The sequence below is a fragment of the Elgaria multicarinata genome, chromosome 1 (genome assembly GCF_023053635.1).
Source record: "Elgaria multicarinata webbii isolate HBS135686 ecotype San Diego chromosome 1, rElgMul1.1.pri, whole genome shotgun sequence".
NCBI lineage: Eukaryota > Metazoa > Chordata > Lepidosauria > Squamata > Anguidae > Elgaria > Elgaria multicarinata.
This window is the reverse complement of record NC_086171.1, coordinates 88,556,329-88,577,944: the sequence shown is the minus strand read 5'-3', so window position 1 is coordinate 88,577,944 and position 21,616 is coordinate 88,556,329. Positions and strand designations below refer to the sequence as shown.

At 43.1% G+C, this 21,616-nt stretch overlaps 1 protein-coding gene across 4 annotated transcripts in view; it reads left to right on the top strand.

The window, feature by feature from the left end:
- USO1 (USO1 vesicle transport factor) overlaps nucleotides 1-21,616 on the top strand; it is a 306,934-nt gene that overhangs the window by 55,481 nt on the left and 229,837 nt on the right. For 3 of the 4 annotated variants that reach the window (XM_063131573.1, XM_063131582.1, XM_063131557.1), the window contains 2 exons: nucleotides 1,113-1,328; nucleotides 3,738-5,092. In XM_063131573.1, coding sequence (XP_062987643.1) covers nucleotides 1,113-1,328; nucleotides 3,738-3,821 — 300 coding nt within the window. In that variant the 3' untranslated portion in view covers nucleotides 3,822-5,092. Of the gene's footprint in view, nucleotides 1-1,112; nucleotides 1,329-3,737; nucleotides 5,093-21,616 lie in introns of those variants that run through there. The other variant, XM_063131566.1, reaches the window with a different exon arrangement.

Genomic DNA, 21,616 nt, shown 5'->3' with positions numbered 1-21,616 from the left:
ACAACCCTTGTTAATGGAATGCCACATTCAAGGGTTGTTTCCATGACGTCCAAACTCAGGCACTTGGGGCAGGATCTAATGGTTTCCTTGTGTGTGAGTCCGGGTCAGTGCAGCGTGTGTGTGTGTGTGTGAGAGAGAGAGTGTGTAGCCCCTACCATTGGAAGCCACCAAGTAGCTCTTCCAGGCACAATCACCAAATCAATTGGAAACGTTTATTTCTTGAAAGGGCTCTACCTGGCTCTTCCAGAAACAACTGTTTTCACTTATTTGGGGACTTACTCCTGGAAGCACTGTGTCACATCCGCCAGCAGTAGGGGCCACATTAGTGGCACGGACAGCTGCACATGCACCAGGACCAGTGGACCTGGCCATATGTGCAAGGGCACCATTGGATCTTACCCATTGAGTTGTTCATTAATTAAACAATCCCCGGTTAACCCAAGAACAAGCTATGGGTTGTTCAACCCATGAATAACCCCAAGTGCCTGAGTTCAGACATCACAGAAACAAGCCTTGAATGCAGCATTTGAGGGTTGTTCATGTAAAGAGGAAGCGGTTCACACACCATGTGCATCCCTACAGTTCCCCTTGAATTGCCACCATGGTCACTAAAGCACTTGTGAATTGTAAAATTGTCTCAGAATAACTTGGTTCAGGAGCTATAGTTCAATAGTAGAGTACTTGTAGAAGGTCCCAAATTCAATCCCCATCACATCAAAGTAAAAGGATCTCTGGTATCTAACGTTGGGAGAGACCTCAGCTGCAGAACCATAGTAGATAACATTGGGTTAAATTATCTAAGTCAATAGAAGGCAACTTCATGTATTGATAAAATTGTTCAACCGAAAGGTGACAGAAGAGCATCTTGGTGCTTCTTTGTACTTCAAATCAGCTTACATGTTTAATTTGTTTCTCTGTCTTATAAAGAAAGTGGACACTGAGAGAAGGAGGGTCAGGGCTTTAATTTCACTAGGTAACTTTTATAAACAAGTCTTTTGTATGAGTTATCCAAGATAACTATTACCTTGAAAGAACGTTGAATGCCACCCACTTCTAGATGCACAGCCTTTTATGCATAGTCATGAATATATTTTTTATTTTTTTATTGCCAGAATGAAATTGCAACTCGCAATGAGGAAAAAGTATCTCTGAAAAAGCAGCTGGACTCATCCAATAGTACTGTGGCCATTTTGCAAAATGAGAATAGTAAATTGCAGCAGGAAGTGGCAGAATCTAAAAAAGAACAGGATGACCTTCTGGTTCTTCTGGCTGATCAAGATCAGAAAATAATTGCATTAAGGAATAAGCTCAAGGAACTTGGAGAACCGGTAAGATGCATAGTCATTGAAAGCAAGCATAAGGCTTAATTCGGCTTTAGCAATTATACCATGTCTACTTGTGCCATTCCAGTATTGCTATACTTTTATTTACATAGTGATGAAAACAGCTCAGGTTTTTAGTCAGTACTTAATTTTAGAGACAGTTAGAATTGGTTAGTCCATACCTATTTGTGAATCTTATCACTGCAACCACTGTGTAAACATTTCTTCATTGGGCAGGGTATTTTCCAGGCCAAATGTAAATATTGACAATATTTACATTTAGCCTGGAGAAGAGAAGATTGAGGGGAGGCATGATAGCACTCTTCAAATACTCAAAAGGTTGTCACACAGAGGAGGGCCAGGATCTCTTCTTGATCATCCCAGAGTGCAGCACACGGAATAATGGGCTCAAGTTAAAGGAAGCCAGATTCTGGCTGGACATCAGGAAAAACTTCCTGACTGTTAGAGCAGTACGACAATGGAATCCGTTACATAGAGAGGTTGTGGGCTCTCCCACACTAGAGGCCTTCAAGAGGCAGCTGGACAACCATCTGTCAGGGATGCTTTAGGGTGGATTCCTGCATTGAGCAGGGGGTTGGACTTGATGGCCTTGTAGGTCCCTTCCAACTCTGCTATTCTATGATTCTATAATTCTATCTGAAAAGTGGAACAAATTAAGCAAGAATATAAAAGTTTCAAATGCTGGAAAACTACTTTCCTAAGTCTCAAAACATGAAGGAAATAATTTAAATCTTAATTACTTTAATTCTAGTGTCTATGAAACTACTGTGAGACTTAATATGGGAAAATTAGTAAGAGAATTCAAGTAAAGTGTAGATTAATTCAGCATGTCCAAGATCAAACTTCTGATCTTTCCTTCCAAGCCTTTTCTGGTATATACAGTCTGTGACTGGGTTTGTACTATTGCCACAGCTCGTTATGGCTTATTTAAACCATGACAAGTCGCCACACCTGTGAATGCCATCCTAAATATTGAAGCCACAGCTTGTCATGTCATCCAAACTTGAGGCAAAGGAGGAGGCAAACTCCGGTGCTCAGAACAGAGATAAATTTATTTTGCTCTACTCGTTTCAGAGGGATTACCTCCTTCTTACATTTCTGTCCCAACTTGTGAGCCATGGATTATGCATGGTCCCCGAGTTCAGATGACACAACAAGCTGTGATCGCAGCTTGAATATTCCTTGGTAGTTTGGTCCCAAGCCATATAGGGGAGGAATCCACACATGTATTAATACCGTTTAAGAAGAGTCCTTTTAACGGTGAATTGAAATGTTTCAAAAGCACCAAAACGCTAATGAAGAGACAACCCCTGCTTGGTGTGCCCCGCCACGCCGGCTGCAAAACAGAGGTGTTCGCTCTCTTTTCCCTCCCTCCCTCAGCAAGTGCTTCCCATTTAAAGGGGCCAATTGAGCTACAAAATGACATTGAGTTGAAGTCAAAGTTTAAGAAATCGTACCAGGAGTTTTGGTTACAGAAGAAAATTTCTGATTGCTATCCTGCACTATGGAGCGTGGTTCAGAAGCTCCTGGTTGCATTTCCAACATCATCTTTGGTGGAATGAGGTTTTAGTGTGCTCTGCCTACTTCTCTCCAAGCAAAGAAATCGGCTCCAGATTACTAAACGTGGTGATTTAAGACTCACGTTAAGTGACTTTAAACCAAACATTGGGAAACTGGTATCACTTCATCAAGCTCATCCATCACATTAAGAATTTACAGAATAGTGAGGTACTCTACCCTAGTTACTAAATGTGATCTCTAATATTCTTGCTAAATGACTATCAGTCTTTGAAAAGATATGGATCAAGTTGATCAATTATATTTAATTGAATAAACTAAAAAAAGTAATTGTATTTTGAATAAATATTTGATTGTTACTGTTTTGAATTTTATTGTTATTATCTTCCTTAGTGGGTCGTTGAAAACCGCTATTCTGAATCATGATTTTTATAGTGTAGGGTAGGGGGCACTGGGCATGAGTTTGTGGAACTAAGGGAATGGTTACCTGAAAAAGTTTGGGAACCACTGTTCTAGACCATGTGAAAGGAATCCATGATGCAATGCTTATTGTTAGGGTTGTCTCTCAAAGAAAGGAATATTAATTAATTTTATAAGATTTAAACAATTAGATTTGCATATGAATAAAATCCCACAGTTTGATGAAAAAAAAAATTATTTCTTTGCTTTCGATGCGGTATAAAGGCAGGCACCATCTCAGAAGAGGCATTCTTCTCCCTGTATGAGAGAAGAAGAGGAATGCTTCTTCTAAGAAAGCACCTTCCACCCATGGGGTTGTACGTACACTAAAAAATAATTAGCAATTTTAAGAATCTGCTGTGCAACAGTTAATCAGTTAATAGATTGATTAAAAATTGCTTTTTATCTCACTGAAAGGTTGAGGATGAAGATGATATCGAATCTGGTGACCAAGGTGAAGATGATGAAGAGGAGGATGGAGAAGAAGAGGAGGAAAATTAATTGTGCTTAATTGTGTCAAATATGGGAATCTTTTAATGATGTATCATAAGAACAAATGTTGATGGCCCTTGTAATGCAAAACACCTGGTTAAGGAAGCAGAAGAATTGCTAGGTCTAGTTTTGAGTTTCTGATGTGGTCAAGAAATGCTATGTAGCTGAAACAGAAGTCTACCATTTAATTTTAACATGTACATCCAAACTGAATTGTTAACACATTAGAAGCAGTTTTAGATGCTGTCAAAAGCATTGAAGGTAACAGTGTGATGAATTAAGTGTGTTTCCATTTGCATATGTTCAGTGTGTTTGGCATTACTTAACTTTCCTTTTTTGGGGTCTTTGATGTGATTAAATATGGTATGTATATGGTTTAACATCTGTGGAATGAAATCATTGCCTCCTGTATTCAGCAGAGAGAGAGGATTAATGAGCTCTTTCATGCTATTTTTTTATTATTAAAAAAATTAAGATTAGCATGGATAGTTTTGAGCAAGTAAAGGGGGTTATACCTTTCGGCTTTCCTCTCAAATGAATTTCGGATTGAGAATAACTGTACAGCATTGAGTGCCTTGCACCTGAAATGGCTGCATTCTGTACCTCAGAAGTAAAAGAGAAGCTAAAACAATGTAGACGGATTTTCATAGATAAAGAGCAGTATTTGGTAGCATGTTAAAGCAGATCTCTTTTTTTGTGTGTGTGCAAAAATCCCTTGCAAAAGTGTAAGATGCTACCAGATTATTGCTTTAAAAAGAAACCTTTGTTCTATTATTTAGATGACACACTGATTCATCATAATTTATTGACTTTTATTCCCAGTAGATGAGATTTTTAAAAAGAAAAATTAAATGCAGTTGCTGCCTCAACTTGCTTTTTGGTAATAAAAATAGATGATATAAAGATTTAGTATTCATTTCCTTAATTTACTTGTAATTGCTTTTAATTAGGTTTCTTGAATGCTACATTATCTTGAATAGCCTTACATTTATTTTTTTAGGAATTTGACTTGTTGAAATGCTAACAAACATGGCATCCTCCTTCAGGAAAACGAGGCAATTAGTAGTGGGTGTTTTTTTTTGCAAAATTTGCAAGAGTTTCTATTTATTCCATTGGTAGTTCACAAAACAGTTACTACTAAATTCTAAAATTAGCAGGATTTGGGCCACTACTACAGAGATATGTATTTAAGTTGCTTTATTTTGTACTTACCAGTTTATCAAGGTACAGGTAAAATTATAAGCTGAGTTGCAGCAAAATAAATTTGAATGCAACCTTGACATTGTAATCCCTCTTTGGAAATAGAAGTATTCTATGTGCAAAAGGCTTTCTACTACCTAATCTGGTGCTTGTTTTCAATATATCCTTTAAAGCTGAAACTTCCAAAATTCAGCCTGTGAAAAATTATTGTCCACAGAAGTCACTTGACTTCATGGACTGAAATTCAGCAGTTCTAATTCACAGTGGGACGCCGTCATGGTGTTCAAATAAAGCTGCCTTATCTCAAGTCAGACTATTGATCCATCTAATCCAATACTGTCTACTCTGACCGGCAACAACTCTCCGATACCTCTGGCAGATGTCTTTCCTAGTCCTTATAACTTTTCCTGAGGCCTTTTAAACTGGAGATGACAAGGAACTGGAACATAGGAAACTACCATGTCGGACTATCATTCAGTCTAGTCCAGTATTGTCTACGCTGATGGTCAGCAGCTCATACCCAGCTCTGCTCCCTGAGATCCTCTCAGGGCAGATGCCAAGAATTGAACCTAGAAGCTTCTGCACACATGGAATTGACCCACCACTTAGCTACAGTACCTCCCCAACATGAAAATAGGATCTTCTGCATGCAGTGCCAAGCAGCTGCTCTGCCATGGAGCTCGCCCATCTCTAAGAAGGCCCGGTTTCCACTGTATGCTTAAGTTGGGGCATCAGATCAAGAGTATGAGCTACATGGGCAGAGTCATCTCTGATAAACTCCAGCATAGCATGGTGGTTAAAATTCATGCACTACTAGCAACGTTACATAAAGAGTTTTTAGGTTATCTCATCTCATAGCCACAGAATTTGCACATGTATATTTGCGTGAGAGGTTTTTAACCTGCCCTACCTCAAAAGGATTATGTCGATTAGTATTTAAAAACAACACTTCAATTGAAGGTTACTTTTATACTGCTAAAAAATGTCTTTCTCACCTGTGGCCATTCAATGGTTATCCAAATACAAAGACGCCTGTTCCCAAGCATGTGGCAACATGTTTCTCAAGGCACCCAGCTCATACAGATCCCTTCAGGAAGCAGCTCCGTTTAACATAAGAGCTGGCATGATGACCATGTTTCATCCGTTCAGGGCTGTTTTCGGTGAAAGATTTTAGGTCATCTGAATTTAAGTGATATTTCAAATAATACTATTGGGGCAGAGGCCCTCAGACAGTTGTGATTCTGGAGGTTCCATTGAATGGCTTGTATACTTTCAAGAGTGCTCTACCTGCCTTTTCTGCAAAAAACAAAACAAAAAAACAACCCTGATTATTTGATTTACCATGGTATGATGAGTGATCCAGCTACCCATAATGTATAAATGGAAGCAAATGAATAGGGCATTAAAGGGCTTATGGTGACCACAGTATCATCTTAAGAATGTAATGTAATATGTTTTAATTTTTAATTATTACATATAGAAAGTGAGAAACAGCTCAATGTGTCAACAAATTAACAATGAAGTAAATCAAAACGATTAACACATCACTAGTGATTCATCTTTTATTGGAAATTGCAATGGAGAAAAGTAACTATTTCTTGAAATGAACTCATAACCGTGACTGTGGACATATTCTCCCCATATGCTTTGCATTTTTTGATAGAATACTTAAAATATGAATGCATAAAAATTATGAGCAGGTGAGAATCTCATGGCAAATCATACATAGCACAGCTGAAAGATACTCCTACTTTTCCTGTCACTATAATCATCTGTCCTAAGATGCTACCCTGATCTCAGGCTGTGTGTGTTTCATAACTCAGTTGAATTCCAGCTTTCCTTAAAAAACAAAAAACAAAACCTAATTCTAGACATGATGACTGTATATTTGAGCTTGAAGTTACAGATAATACCTGTTGAAATTTCAGAAGCCATAGGAGTGGCTGAGTAATATTTCTGGTGACAGGGCAGAGCTTCAGTGGCCTGCATATCTATCTACTTGTCTCTCCTTATTACTGATAAAACGAGAATAAGTCATGCAAACTTTCTCAGATTTATTTATTTATTGCATTTCTATACCGCCCATTAGCTGAAGCTCTCTAGGCAGTTCACAAAAATTAAAACCAAAGTATAAAACCAGTATAAAAACATATGAATTACGCGGGTTACAGGATGCCATTTGATGCTGATTAATGAGTTTATTCTCACTTTTCCATCCTCGTTTCTTCTGTAGTAAGACAGCTGCAAATCACACGAAGTGCTCCAGTGGATGGCGTCTTTTTGGTATAGGGAAATCCAACTCCGTGTGGGCGAACAGTCCTGGAACATAGTTCATAGAACAAGGCAGCTGAGATTTCTAGCATGACTTTAGGCATCTCCTCTGCGCTCTTCAGTGGTACAAGGGGTAGCAGATGTTGTGGCATCTAGAGGAGTCTCCCTTGTAATCAGTGGATATTCACTGCCTGGGAGATGTGAAATGACTCCAAAATCTTTGGCATGAGTGAATGTAGCAGGACTTCTACTGGACTTGGGCCGATAGCCTAGGAAAGTAACTGCTGTTGTAGTTCTGACAAGGTCTGTTCTTACACCTGGTTTCATCGTACTGATGGCTGGAACACTTGGAGCCTTCATTGCCAACATGTTCGTTTGCCTTCTTGGGATTTTTGGTATTGTACTGAGCCCTTGGCCAACCTGAAAAGAAATTCAGAGAGATTGTATGTCTATGAAATGCTGGACTACCGTCTCTTGTAACTTTATTTATTTATTTATTTATTTACTTAGTGAGTACATTTCTAATCTGCCCAATAACTAATAGTCTCTGGGCAAAGTACAACCAGTTAAAATGAAAACTTTTAACTGATTGTACTCTGTATTTTAAAACACAGTTAAAAATATAGTACAAATATTCAAAAGTATAAAATGTAATAAAATGTAAAACAATAAACAGCATGGGAAATGATAAAACAGTCATAATAACGTAGAACTAGGTCTCCCAAATGCCTGGTAGAAAAGAAAGGTCTTTGCCTGGCACCAAAAAGATAAAAACGTAAGTGCCAGGCGAACCTCTTTGGGAGTTTATTCCCTAAGCAGAGTGTCACCACTGAGAAGGCCCTTCCTCTTACAGCCATCCACTTAGCTTCTTTTGGCAGGGGCACATGGAGGGGCACAAGTGTATAGATTCAGTTCACTCTAAAACCAATGGAAGGAGATCTGAACTTAATTTCAGCTTGAAAGCGTAGAAAGCTGAAGGTAACAGAATTTGTTGCCCTGCATGGTCATCCCAAGGGCTTTTCAGCCAGCAAATTCATGTTCTTTTGCAGCAGGCTACATGTCTTTCCACAAGATGGCACTGTTTCCTGAGCAAATGTTACTAGTTTGGGCTTGGAAAAATGCAGGACTTTCTCTCTAGCAATGCAGTCAATACTTTTTGAAATTGCGCTGTGGAATTCAGCTATGGATTATCAAGAGTAATTGTTTGAGACTGAGCAGCCAGGCAGATGCCTGGGGAACAGGAATCACAAAGGCTTTGTGCTGTCTCTACATTTTTCTGCTATGAAGCTTTTACGCTTCTCGCAGCTGAGCAATTTCTTAAGGGTTGAACATTTCCCCACTGGGAAGTTTTATTTTGGGTGTCTTCAAACATGCCATGTTTATTCCCTGGTAGTAGACCATAGATATGGAAAGCTTTAGGCTCGCAGAAGTGTGGTACACCTTCTGTTCTATGGTTTGGTTAAGACCTATCACTATTATTATTATTATTTATTTATTTATTTATTTATTTATTTATTTATTTATATAGCACCATCAATGTACATGGTGCTGTACAGATTACACAGTAAATAGCAAGACCCTGCCGCATAGGCTTACAATCTAATAAAGTTGTAGTAAACAATAAGGAGGGAAAGAAAATGCAAACAGGCACAGGGAAGTGTAAACACCGTTGCAGACGGAGCAAATAATGCCGTCCCCGGTACTGTCTCTCAATATCATTATGGTACCGGCAGAGGAGACAAGTTTAAGGGCATCAATCTCGGAAGGAGAGATCAGAGCCTCCTCACAAGATCCGACGCTGGCAGAAGAGGGTCCCACCTCCCCTCGATACCGCCAAAGCCAACAACCACCCATCGGTACCGATGGTCATCGATACCGACGGGCATGAGTCATGTCCGAGGCTCGACGCACATCGGCGCTGAGACTTCGATACCGACACACATCGGTACCGGGACTTCGATACCGACACACATGGGTACCGAGATATGCCATTTCCCGATACTGACGGCCGTCGATACCGGCCTGTGTCACGAGACTGTCCACCGGCGCCGATTCATTCTGCTCAATATTGGCATCCTCCACAGTATCCTCCTTATTACTACAAGGACTGGAGATATAGAAGGAACCAAGACTCCTATTACTACCAGGAGCAGTATGCCCCGTACCCGCGCTTCCAGCAACCTCCATCGGAGACAGTTTCCTTGCCCCTTATTTCTGCAATTGGACCACTATTACATCCGACACATGGGTCCTTAACATCATCTCTCGGGGCTACAAAATAGAATTCTCCACCCCCCTCCCCTTGGAACCGCAAGTTTCTCACCACCTACAGACGCCCTATTACAAGAAACTATGTCTCTGTTGGGAAAGGGCGCCATAGAGCAATTATCAACTCACGCTCTAGGAAGCGGGTTCTATTTCCGCTACTTTACGGTTCCGAAACGGAATGGGGGGCTGAGGCCTATTTTGGACCTCAGGGAGCTAAACAAGTTCATCAACCCTAAAAAATTCCGGATGAACTCTTTAGCAAGCATCCTACCCTTCCTCTCCCAAGGGGATTGGTTCACGTCTATCGACCTAAAGGATGCATATTTTCATGTTTCAATCTATCCCGATCATCGCCAATACCTCAGGTTCGTAGTAGGGGAAGACATTTTCCAATTCAAAGTGCTTCCTTTTGGGCTTTCTACGGCACCCCGAGTCTTCACAAAGTGCATGGCACCAGTTTGCGCCTTTCTGAGGACTCGAGGGGTAGAAATTTACCCCTACTTGGACGATTGGCTGATAGTGGCTAATACGGAGCAAGAAGCCGCCCGTAATACCCACCTCACCACCAAATTACTCAACGAATTAGGCCTTTGTATCAACAGGGAAAAATCAAATTTTCATCCAACCCAAAAAATTAAATTTCTTGGAGCAATTCTGGACTCAACCCGCTCCAGGGCTTTCCTCCCAAAGGATAGAGCTAATACGTTAATTAAACTTGCAATTAAGCTCTTCCGCTCTAAAATTACCTCTGCCTTCCAGGTGCAAAGGTTATTGGGGTTCATGGCAGCGACGGTCAACGTCGTCCCTTGGGCACGTCTGCACATGAGACCCCTACAGTTGTGGCTTCTGCGGGAGTACGACAATACATTGGACGCTCACCGAGTGAAATTGTCGCTCCCTGCCAAAATAAAGGACACGCTCCTTTGGTGGATGGTCTTGTCCAATATCACACAAGGCTTGGACTTCAAACCCCAAATTCCATCACAACATCTAATGACAGACGCATCCCTATTGGGCTGGGGAGCCCAATTTTAAAACAATGTCAATTACAATACAATCAAACCACTAATGCTGATGATCATAGCTGTAACAGGCAAATAGGTTATCCTGTAATTGTTCCCCGCACCCCAAAAACTTGCAACCTCATTGTGTGTCGGCATCCAGGGAATGCTTTAAGAAGGCTCACAGTTTCCTGAAACATGCTTGGTGAGTTCTTTTCCTTTGGATCTGCAGATTGCGCTGAAATTGCCTTTGTCCCTTCCCTGGGCAAAGCTGTTCGCCTATTTTATGGATTTAAAAGCTCTCTAGTCATGACTGCATACAGTTTCCACAGAGATGCTAGTAGAGCCTTATGATCTATCTGCATTGTTACATGTGTCACATTTTAAATGCACACAATGTGGTACTAAGCCCCTGGCCACTGAGTGGGGTGTCCCGTCCCCCCACTTTGTTACAGATGCACATATTGGAGACTCAGTGGAGGTGAAAGAATTGTTCTGGCATATTTTTTTTAAAGTCATCTGTTTATTCCATAGTTTCTGCAGAAATATTTTCTGCTATTTAAGTTCACGACTTGGACAGATATATTTACTAGCCATGATTGAAAATAGAGACAGTTGGGCCCAAATCTCAATTTACTTGATTCACCTCCACCATTACTGGCTGGAATTCAGGGCAGCTGAGCAAATATTACAGGGAAAGGCAAGGCAATGTTGTTATAACACATATACTTTAAATCCTACTACACCCATTTTCTGACTAACCTGAGGATTGGCCAAGAGTCTTTTAAAGACCGAGGCAAAAACATCTTCATGGTAACTTACCAGTACATGTAATATGCATGGCCTTGTTCTGTATACGCTGCTGCTCTCACTGCTCTCAGCAAAAGACAGGTGAGCTCCACTCTGCAGGTGAGAGAGAGGAAAAAGGAGTCAGGGTCCATGCTGCCTTCTTAAGGCTGGCCCACGTCTTGACGGCCTCGGGTTTGCACCCCGCAGCCCTGAGCGCCCGAATTGGCACTCCTTCCCAGCACCTGCATGGGAAGGAGCACCATTTCAGAGTTGCCGCTGGCAAAAACAAGGAAAGGGGGGAAGGGGGCAGCTGGCTCTCCTCCCTCTGAGCTCGCTTTGGCTGCCCCGTTCCTCTGCCCCTCCCCATTTTTTTATTTTTAATCTGTAGATGCGAAGGTTCGCATCTACAGATTAAAAACAAAAAATGGGGGGGAGGAACAGGGCAGCCAGAGCAAGCTCAGAGGGAGGAGAGCCGGCTGCCCTGTTTCTCCCCCCTCCCTGGTGTTTGTCCCACTCTCCTCCCACCCACCCCATTTCTTTAAAAAGTGTGGAGCCCGAAGCTCCCTGTCCGCCCCCTTCCAACCCCCCCCCTTTAAAAAAAATCTTAAAAAGGCTCTGCAGAGGTGCGGAGCCTGGCTCCAAGCTAAAAAAGTTGGGGTAACTACCTGACTTTTTTAGCGCGGAGCTTTGGGGCTTTGCCCCTGGCTCCCTTCGGAGTGGCGGCTGCGTCATGTAGATCACCTGCCGCCACTCCGAAGCTACCGCGGGGAGAAGCGCCCATATAGACGAGCCCCTGCTCTGATGACGAGTCTGCAACCTGAGATACTATTTCTTTCCTCTGGCCTTTGGAAAGAAATGCCAAGGCTGTGAAAAAAATTGCTTAGATTTTGGGTTGGATCCAGATTTACATTGGATCAATTGCGCTGACAGAAGTGGACGCCCCTGCCCCCTCCTTCCCACAGCAGTCCCCAAAAAGCTTCAGAGGACCCTGATGAATGGGGTGAGCTGTGGGGAGGGCTCCCCCTCCCAAATTGCATTGAGGGACCTTCTGCAAGTAGAGTCCTTCCTTCCTCTTGCAGAAAGCAGATCCTGGATCCAACCCATTAGTATAACAGAACCACCACCACCCCAGCCAAGTGAACAATAAAGTTTAATGAACATTTATTTCAATATCTAAAAGGGCATACGTTTGATCTTTTATTAAAGGGTTGGGCAACTTTTTCTGGGGTAAGTTGGAGATAAGGCAACACTTACACAAAGCTGCTGCGACGGGATCACCTGCAAAGGGGGAGGGGAGGGAGGGACAAACGTGTCAACTTTATTTCCTCTTCTGACCTACACAGCTTAATTTCAAGTCGCTCCACCCTATGTAGGGTTTGTACCTCCCACTTTTTAAAATGGGCATAGCCTCTGTGTGCTCTCATGTCAATTAAACTTTGAAATTCCATTCCAAAGAAGCTCCTGGGTATCACATTCCGGGGGGGGGGGTGGCAAAGGCAAAAGGGGTGAGCCCAAAAGGGGTGCTGGTTTTAACCTATAAAGCCCTACATGGCATGGGACCGCAATACCTGATGGAACGCCTCTCCCGACATGAACCTACCCGCACACTGCGCTCAACATCTAAGGTCCTCCTCCGAGTGCCTACTCCGAGGGAAGCTCAGAGGATGGCAACAAGGGAGAGGGCCTTTTCGGTGGTGGCCCCCCGACTGTGGAATGATCTCGATGAGGCGCGCCTGGCGCCAACACTGTTATCTTTTCGGTGCCAGGTCAAGACTTTTTTCCCAGGCATTTTAACAGCATTTAACAACGTTAAGTTTGTTTTTAATGGACCCCAGAATTGATGTTTTTAAATGGATACTGTTGTTTTTATACTGTTTTCATGTTTTTGATGGTTTTTAAATTTTGTATATTTTTTAATATTTACTATTTTTAACTATTGTAAACTGCCCAGAGAGCTTTGGCTGTGGGGCGGTATATAAATGTAATAAATAAATAAATAAATAAATAAATAACCAGCATATTGTAGCCTGAAGCTCTTACTGCCAGAAACTGAGCCTTAGGGAGGGTATTTCAAGCTTAGAACAGGGGAAGAGATTCACAAAAGCTGGGAAAACATCAAACAATCAGTGGTTGGGGAAAAGGAGGAGGCCAGACATGACCGTCTGAGGAACCCCAGAGGGCCGGATCAGGACCCTAGGCCTGAGTTAAACCTTTCCCTGGTATCCACTGTGCTGAACTGTTGACCACTTACATTGCCCTCTGGGCCCTTCCCATAGTTAGGGTTTCATGCCCTTTCATGTGGCATTAAAAACTCTCCTGCAGAAGACATCTCCACTGGAAGTTTCTGCTCGTTATCTGCTGAAATCAGACATGCGCCCCATGGCACACTTTGCAGCCATGAATTGTGTAGAGTTCTAGCCTCGTCCTTTTCCCAATGTCTAGTTTGGCCCTTGGAAATCTAGCACATGACATGAGGGATCAGCTCTCCCATGTTAAAAGCAGCTGAAGTGGGGAAGGGGGTTTGAGGCTGTGACGTGACCACTCCTGAAAAAACCTTCCCTGGACCTAGAAATCCAGGCTAACTCTTCTTTGGTCACAAATATCCTCTTTTTGGGTAAGGTGCTCAAGAGAGTTGCAGTGTCACAGCTGCGGGTGCTCTTGAATGAAACTAGTTATCTGGATACATTGCAGTCCAGGTTCAGGCCCAGTCTTGGGATGTAATCAGCCTTGGTTGCCCTGACGGACACTATCTTTAGGAGAGGGACAGAGGGAGTGCGACCTTGTTAAATCTTCTCAATCTCCCATCAGTTTTTGATGCTGTTCACCATGGTATCCTCATGGACCACCTCCATGAGCTGGGAGTACTGTTTTACAATGGTTCAACCTAGGGTGACCATATGAAAAGGAGGACAAGGCTCCTGTATCTTTAACAGTTGTATTGAAAAGGGAATTTCAGCAGGTGTCATTTGTATATATGGGGAACCTGGGGAAATTTCCTCTTCATCACCACAGTTAAAGCTGCAGGTGCCCTGCCCTCTTTTAAATCTGGTCACTCTAGTATAGCTCCTGCACTTTAACTGTTGTGATGAAGAGGGAATTTGACCAGGTTCTCCATATATACAAATGACACCTGCTGAAATTCCCTTTTCAATACAACTGTTAAAGGTACAGGAGCCCTGTCCTCCTTTTCATAGGGTCACCCTAGTTCAACCTTCTGTTTCAGAGAATGACACAGAGCGACTCTGCCTCAGCTCCCTGGCAGTTGAACTGTGGGCTTCCATAGGGCACGATTTTGTCCCTAAAGTTATTTAATATCTATATGAAGCTGTTGGGAGTGGTCATTAGGACTAGTGGAGCCTGGTGGCTCTAATGTCAGTGGGGCAGTGAATCCACTCTGGGTTTTAATCATTACAAGCCAGAACTCTAAAGACTGAACCTATTGTGGCTGTTGGGTTCGGCACCTTGGGTAACAGCATGCGGGTGACACTCGGCTCTTTATCTGTGACAAAGGAATCAGGACAGACCATGTACTTTTGAACTGGTGCCTGGATACAGTTATGGGTTGGATGAGGACTAGTAAACTGAAGCTGAATCCTGATAAGACAGAGACTCTACAGGTGGACAAGTCCCAGGTCTAGAAATTGGGGTATCTGCCTGTTCTGAATGAGGTGGCTTAAAGCCACAGTGGGCTATTTTGACCGTGTGAAGCAGGGAATAATCTCCACTACGGCTTTCCAGTTCTGTGGGGGAAGTGAAACATGCTTCCCAACATTGTATGGCCTGATCCTTTCCCCTGAACACTTAAGAGTGTTTACATTCCATGACATCGTATCAGTTCAGATAATGAGACAGGGCGGGGCAGTTTTGCTGGTAATATCAGGCTATATGATTTGAGCAACATCACTACGTATAATAACCTTTGACTATTTACAGAATAACAGTGACTGGCGTAATGGGTTCGTTATACCTTTCGTGGGTTTGGGTAGAAGCTGTTGACTCTGGATACCTGTGGAAAGACAGTGGAACATTATCATACTGTTTTCAATACTTGAAATCTGGGGCACACGATTGATCAATGTTGTTGACTGATAGTTTCTCTATTACCCATTAGCAAGGCATTTTTGTTTTGATTTTTCTGTCTATGTTTGGTTTGTCATATTCACATCAAGTGTTGATATCTGCTTATTTGAAATCCTTCCACTTTTCTTTGTGTAATCTGAAAGTGACTTACAATGAAATAATAAAACACAAATAACAATACCAGAAATTGAAAAGCACCAAAAATGGCCAAAGAAGGGGCAAAAGTAGGTGCACCAAAAGGATTGAGACAATAGCTCCGTCTTGGCAATGCAATCCTCCTGCTTTCAGACTGACACCTCTCAATGACCTCGGCCTTTTTAACACTCTCCTGAATCTCCACATACTCCAGAAAGGGGAAATCTACCTCTCCCCACTTTTTGCAGCTCCTTTTTAGAACACTTACTGTTCCAGTTCTCTAACAGTTGTTAAAAAATGAGGAAACGTGCACAAATTTAATGACTGAGAAGTAAATGGAGGGGAAATTTGTGCACAGGCATTAACTACTCCATTATTGTAGGTGCATGAGTTCCCCCTACATTTACTTCCCAGCCATTAAATTTATGCAAAATTCCCTTGCATTTACTTTCCAGCCATTAAATCTGCATATATTTCCCATTCCAAAAAAATGCACAAGTATTCCCAATAATTTTTTTTAAATACCTCTATTGAAGTAGAAGAACAGGATGGAGAAAATGGGGTGCAGCACCAGCAGTACTTGTACACACACCCATGGGGCCCCATTGACTCCATCCCAGAAAATGCCTTCTCAGGTGTTTTACTAGAATTGTCAGGTAAGTGTAGTAACTGCAGCAAAAAGTGCTCCAAAAAGGAACCATGAAGAGTGAGGCGAGCCAATTTCTCCCCTTTCTGGAACAGCTGGCGAGTCAGGGAAGGTTTGAAAAGATGGAGGGCACTGAGAAGTGTCAGTCCACCACTTAAAAGTGACAGGATCACATGGCTAAGGGGGGAGATATTGTCTCTTTTAGGAGCACCAACTTTTGTCACTCTCCCCCCCCCCCCCCGGTGCTTTTCCATTTACAATTCAGGAATTGCTGCCTGGCAACTGTGCTCAAATTAGACTGTACGCAGTCTTGCCTTGTCAGTTCTCATGCATGCTGCCTCCTCCTCCTCCTTGCTCCCAGTTGAAACATACAAGGAAATTGACCAGGGAAGACTACACATATCAGACAGTTAGAAGAGTGCATTTGCACAGTTGTGAAAGATCGACAATTATAAATAAATATGGACACATTTGTGCAATTTTGAGGGACCCCACAAAAAAGTGGTGAACCAGTGATGGTCACTCCAAAGTGCAACTTGGGCATCAATGGAGGGGCTGTCACTGGCAGTAGCAATGGCAAGATTGTGAAGAGTGGCGGGGTGGGTGGGTGGGTTGCTGCTCTTGACAAGCATATCTGTAGCCAATCCCCACAATGAAATTGCTCCCTGGGTTTGAACAACATGACAACCCACTGTGGGCTGAACAACCCCTGGAACATGCCATGGGTTGGTAGTGTGGCTTGTTTCTGAGAAATAAGCTACCCTGAGGGAAGCAGTCTCAATTCAGATGACACAACAACTCATCATGGCTAGTTATCCATGATGGGTAGTCATAACATGTGAACTTAGCACCGTCTCTTTGTTGTCCAGCATCTTCTTTTCTTCTGTCTATTAAGTGAGTTCATATTTGTTTTGTAACACCTTGATAAAATTAAAGTGCATATAAATTTTAACACAGTAACTACTACTGCTGTGCATTTTGCTTACCAGTTGTCCATAATGAGCTCCATGCTTCAAAACAGGGTATGATGCCACAATCTATCCAGGATAAAAACATTTGATTATTGTAAATAAGTGAAGATCTCATTACGTGGTGATTAGTAGGACCAGTTCTGATCTGTCAAAGGCATTGTGGGATATCTGTCACAAGTGAAAAGTGATGTCTGAGTAATTTTTAGCCAGTTAAATGTACAGATATCAGTTACTCTGTGTATTTGACCATAAATCTGTTTCTTAATCTGTTCTTGGTGGTATGGGGATACCAAGTCATTTTGTCCGCCTCCTGAGGAATCTGTATAACGATCAAGTAGCAACGGTAAGAACAGACCACGGAACAACGGACTGGTTTAAGATTGGGAAAGAAGTACGGCAGGGTTGTATACTCTCACCCTACCTATTCAACTTGTACGCAGAACACATCATGCGACGTGCTGGGCTTGACGAATCCAAGGCTGGAGTTAAAATCGCAGGAAGAAATATTAACAATCTCAGATATGCAGATGACGCCACTTTGATGGCTGAAAGCGAGGAGGAGCTGAGGAGCCTTATGACGAAGGTGAAAGAAGAAAGTGCAAAAGCTGGGTTGCAGTTAAACCTCAAAAAAACCCAAGATGATGGCAACCAGCTTGATTGATAACTGGCAAATAGAGGGAGAAAACGTGGAGGCAGTGACAGACTTTGTATTTCTGGGTGCAAAGATTACTGCAGACACTGACTGCAGCCAGGAAATCAGAAGGCGTTTACTTCTTGGGAGGAGAGCAATGACAAATGTTGATAAAATAGTTAAGAGCAGAGACACCACACTGACAACAAAGGTCCGCACAGTTAAAGCAATGGTATTCCCCGTAGTAACCTATGGCTGCGATAGCTGGACCATAAGGAAAGCTGAGCGAAGGAAGATAGATGCTTTTGAACTGTGGTGTTGGAGGAAAATTCTGAGAGTGCCGTGGACTGCAAGAAGAGCAAACCAGTCCATACTCCAGGAAATAAAGCCAGACTGCTCACTTGAGGGAATGGTATTAAAGGCAAGACTGAAGTACTTTGGCCACATAAGGAGAAGACAGGACACCCTGGAGAAGATGCTGATGCTAGGAAAAGTGGAAGGCAAAAGGAAGAGGGCAAGGGCAAGATGGATGGATGGGTGATATTCTGGAGGTGACGGACTCAACCTTAGGGGAGCTAGGGGTGGCGACGGCTGGTCCATGAAGTCACGAAGAGTCGGAAGCGACTGAACGAATAAACAACAACTGTTTTTTAAATCTTTGTACAGCGCATAGAAAGCTTCAGGTACTTTCTAAAGGAATAAAAAGAACTTTTTGTCTGAATGTGAGCCCACAGTGGGCCCTGATTCTGGGATCTAAGGGATGTCAGATGGGGATGTCAATCTGTACAGTCATGGGCCACAGGGATGGTGTGCTCTGGTCAAAAGAGGGAGTTTCAGGGACACTGGCAAGGGGGCAGTAGGCCAGAGAAGTCAGGTGAACTTCTTTGATCCCTGTAATGGCTTCTGGACTAGGCCTTCTCACTAGTCTGAGAATGTAGGAGACTCCGTTCTTGGTTGCTTTTGACCTTCCCCTCAACAGGAGCCAGATCTGAAGCTGCGTTTGGAACATTTAATCAGCTGAAACCTGATGGGGTCTGGTACCACCCGCAATTATGTTCATACCCCCCTTTCTTTTAAACAGATAGATAACTGTATGTTAGAGCAGTTAGAGCAGTACGACAATGGAATCAGTTACCTAGGGAGGTTGTGGGCTCTCCCACACTAGAGGCCTTCAAGAGGCAGCTGGACAGCCATCTCTCAGGGATACTGTAGGGTGGATTCCTGCATTGAGCAGGGGGTTGGACTCGATGGCCTTGTAGGCCCCTTCCAACTCTGCTATTCTATGATTCTATGATTGGTAATGTCCATAATGCCCCTTCTGCGTTGAGGAGCTGAGCGTCAGCTTTGCTTCAGTCCCCTGCACAACTGCCCCATCTTACAACTTCGAGGCAGAAGATCCAGCTCACAAACCGCGCGGGGGGGGGGGGGGGAATCCTAGCACAATTCCTCTGGCTGATTCCATGCCACAGTGACCCTGTTCAGAAGACACCTTAAAAACCCAGCCTGGCTTTCTGGCTTAACCACCATGGTTAAAGCCATGATTTAAAGTATCTTCTGAACACAGCCTGGCTTTCTGGCTTAACCACCATGGTTAAAGTCATGATTTAAGGTGTCTTCTGAATACAGCCTGGCTTTCTGGCTTAACCACCGTGGTTAAAGCCATGGTTTAAGGTGTCTTCTGAACACAGCCTGGCTTTCTGGCTTAACCACCGTGGTTAAAGCCATGGTTTAAGGTGTCTTCTGAACACAGCCTGGCTTTCTGGCTTAACCAACGTGGTTAAAGCCATGGTTTAAGGTGTCTTCTGAACGAGCCCATTGATTCTGGCTGGTTGTGTTGTTTGCCCCCTGCTTGACTGGAAGGGCAAAGAGGGAAGGTACAGGCAAAGTTTAAGCTATCAGAATACCCTCTAGGAGAGGGTGAGATCTGATTTGCCAAGATTAAGGGCAACTAGCATAGCAAATATTTTCTCATCAACCCCTCTTCATTTCAAAGCTCCTTTAATGAGCTGTCCATGCTCAGTTTTTCTGTAACTTCCCCTAATCCCTTTAATGTGGCTTCCATTCTCTTCACTATGAATCTCTTCAGGCAGGTCAGCACCAGAGGCAGGCGTGGTTGGGCATCTGCCGAGGGGCCACACCCAACCAGGAGCCCATTGGATAAAAACCCCTAGAACTGCTGCTCTTCTTCAGCATTGCAACCTGCTTGTTCACCTGCCTCTCTGTCTAGGCTTTTCTGCATGAAGCTTTTAACCTGTCACTTTACCAAGTCTTCTGCTGTCAGATTCTTTGCGGGATTAAGTTTGGCTCTTTTACCCAGGGGGATTTCTTTCTTTGCCTTCCTATATGTTTCATTACACAACCACTAAGTGGCGCTGTGGTTTAGCAGAATTGCACAAATACACCAGGGCTACAAGCTGCCATTTACATAAATACCAGACTTTCCTCATTAGGACCACCACCCCAACTATGGTTGTAATGCGTGGGAGAGACACTGGAGGATGTCAACATCCTGTAAAGCATCTGCAAACTAGCATGAGGGTGGAATCACAAGGGCCAAAAAAAATGCCATGTGTAGAAAGCCTCTCTGACTCAAACAATGGGGTTGGTAATGTGAAGGAGGAGCAGTAGGTGCCTCTGCCTTCTTGCTCATGGCCTCCATATCTGTCAAGTAAGCAAGTGGTTGCAAAGCTGAGAAAGAGGATTAAGAGCAATATCTATTAGTGACAATTGTGGTGAGAAGGCAGACTTACTGAGAGAGGGGGACTATTGAGGGTGTCTTGCCCAGGGCCCCTCCAAAACCTGGAGCCAACGTCATGTAGTAGATCATGTACTAAAGCTGTGGAGTAATTTTACTTTAAAGATTCTCCGCCGACAGTCCAAAATACCTGGAGGGAATTGCAGCTAGATACACTGAGAAGGAAGAATTGCTGTCAGGTTTGCACCCTCTGTAGTCTTCTGTCTCCAGTTGGTTCTCTCCCTAGCAGCTAACTTTCCCTAGCAACTGGGAGGAGACAGAGCAGGGAAAAGAAGAGAGAGAACCAGGGGTAAACAATGGACAGTGGAACCTGGGAAGCCTCTCTTCCTTCCTTGTGAGTTTGGCTGCATCATTCCCATCCTCCGGTTTTCTTTTCTTGTTAGCTGGAAGCCTTCAGAGTAGTGAGCGTAACATGTACCCAAATATCCCAACTTCAGCTCCTGTGCTTGATCATTAAGGCAAAGAAATGCTGGTGCATACTCACTGCTAGTAACTTGAGAATCCCAAGGAGAAAATGCAAGAGTGGCAATTTCATCATGATGAATAACTGCCAAGAAAAGAAAAAACCAAAGAAACATTTTACCCTCAAATGTTCATTATTAAGTAAGGAGTTCATTATTAGTCTAATGCAAGGGCTGGGAAACTGGGGCCCTCCAAACATTAAACTATACATGTCCCATTAGCTCTGACCATTGGCCATCCCTGATTGGAGTTGGGGATCCAACAACTGGGTGGGAGGCACAGATTCCCCACCCCAAATCTAAGGTAAAGCTACTTAATGATCCCAGATGAGAGAAATAATGTGGGCCCAAGGGTAGCCCAAGACATTTTGCTGCCTGAGACAAAAGACAAGATGGCACCCCCTCCCATACCATATACAACAGCTGATTGGACTGGCCATTGAACCTTTCTTCAACATTTGCAATGGGACAGCATCTAGGGTGACCAACTGTCAGGATTTCCCCGGATTTGTCCTGGTTTTTGTTCTTTCCATGGTGTCAGGGGGGATTTTCTATAATTTTCAATAATGTCCTGGAATGACACACCTTCCCCTTTA